The 1,803-nt window shown below is 27.0% G+C and overlaps 1 protein-coding gene across 1 annotated transcript in view; it reads right to left on the bottom strand.

Moving 5' to 3' along the window:
- The window catches only part of LOC117104024, a 15,932-nt gene extending 14,360 nt beyond the window's left edge, over positions 1-1,572 (bottom strand). Inside the window, exons 1-2 of the mRNA XM_033244673.1 lie at positions 1,425-1,572; positions 889-1,094 (exon numbers count right to left, since the gene is read on the bottom strand). Coding sequence (XP_033100564.1) covers positions 889-1,094; positions 1,425-1,503 — 285 coding nt within the window. The 5' untranslated portion in view covers positions 1,504-1,572. The remainder of the gene's footprint in view (positions 1-888; positions 1,095-1,424) is intronic.
- Between the last annotated feature and the right edge of the window lie 231 nt (positions 1,573-1,803).

Below are 1,803 nucleotides of genomic sequence, written 5' to 3'. Positions count from 1 at the left end.
AATGTCTAGATACTGTCTCTTATACACATCTATATACACAATATACTATATATATACACTATATATACACTATATATATACTATATATATACTATATATATACTATATATATATACTATATATATACATATATATGTATATATATATACATACATATATATACATATAGATATATACTATATTATACTATATGATTGTTTTCAATATTATCAGTACCATTCGTAACTTTTCTTAATTTAAATTACTACTTTTCTTGATCACACTTTAGATTAATTATCTTGTTCCTATCACACTACGTTATTCATGTGTCATCATTATTCTATATCGTATTTAATCACTCAGATTTCTTTAATGCCTACTGTTTATTGTAATTATCTGGTAGCATTATTCTATGTTTAAGCAGTTACACAGATGAAGCCTTGAGGACAAGACGAAGTATTCGTTTTCTTAATAAAATACTTTGTGTTAAACTGTATAAATCAGTGTACTGTAGTTACATTTTTTTATATCAATGTTGCTGTGTCGGATTAAAAATTCAAATAACGGTAGAAATAGTGTTCAAATATTAAAGGAATAATGATGCATAGCTTATCAACAAATAGTTGGTTTTCTTTGCAACATTACTGTGTATTTCTATCTATATAAAAAAATCTATGGGAAATGTGTATTTAAATAAAATATAAATTAAAACACAATAAAATATTTAAATTGTAATTAAAAATGAACTTTCATTTTCTATTTGTAAATTATTAAAAGTTGATACGCGTGGTTTTTTTTTTTTAAATGTTTCATATATAGGCTCTGCCTGATACTATGTTTACATCATTGTTCCTTTATTAGAACAATGTCTCACCGTTATTTGATTATATAGGCCTAGCACTGTCTTACCTCGGTTTGAACGTATACAGATGTAGATGATTTAGAAGAAATGTTTCTCTTAGGAGAGCGTGGCGACACACGTCTGGAAATACTGGGAACTTGTAGATCAGTCGTTGATTGTGCAACAGCAGTCACCTGTCCGTGTGCCACTGATTCAAATCCGTTCACTTTTGCCTTTTTTGCAACATTGTATATTTCTTCTGTATTGCTTCTATCTATAGCAAAAGTGTATATAAATAAAAATAATACATCATGAATTCAGCGAACATGTTTCAGCAGTTAGTATTAATATTTAAATTTAATTTTAGATAACTTCTGTCATACCAAATATTACTTCTTTTTCCACCCACCGCTGTTTTTATAAAATTGAAAAAAAGAAGTCCCTGAACACATGTGAATAAACGCATTTCCTTCAAGTGTACAAACGTTCAAAGTCAAAACAAAATATACAAATCAATTTAATGTTTCGAATAAGATCATTATTTAGGAAAAAATGATTTAAACAAGATACATTACCAACATGCATTTTTTTGTATTTTGGTTACCTCGTAGTTTCTTAGAGATCCCCAAGCCTCTACTGTGTTCTGTTTCCATTGGTTCTAAATCCTTTAATAAAGAATTCATTGATACATATAATAATACATATATTCTGACGGTTTAATTGTTTAGTTTTCTGAAACTTTTGGGATAAATATGGACCTTATTTTGATGATGTCTTATAAATAATTTACATGTGTATATACGTATATATATATATATATATATATATATACATATATAAGTATGGGCAGCATGTTAATGTAGATGATAACAGTAAATGAAAGACAAACAACACTTTTCCGGCTAACATTGATTGATACATATAATAATACATATATTCTGACGGTTTAATTGTTTAGTTTTCTGCAACTCTTTTGGGATAAA

The sequence above is a fragment of the Anneissia japonica genome, unplaced genomic scaffold, assembly GCF_011630105.1.
Source record: "Anneissia japonica isolate Jap-2015-1 unplaced genomic scaffold, ASM1163010v1 scaffold288214_len167563_cov143, whole genome shotgun sequence".
NCBI lineage: Eukaryota > Metazoa > Echinodermata > Crinoidea > Comatulida > Comatulidae > Anneissia > Anneissia japonica.
Note: the sequence above shows the minus strand (reverse complement) of the source record. Positions and strands in the feature narration are given on the sequence as shown.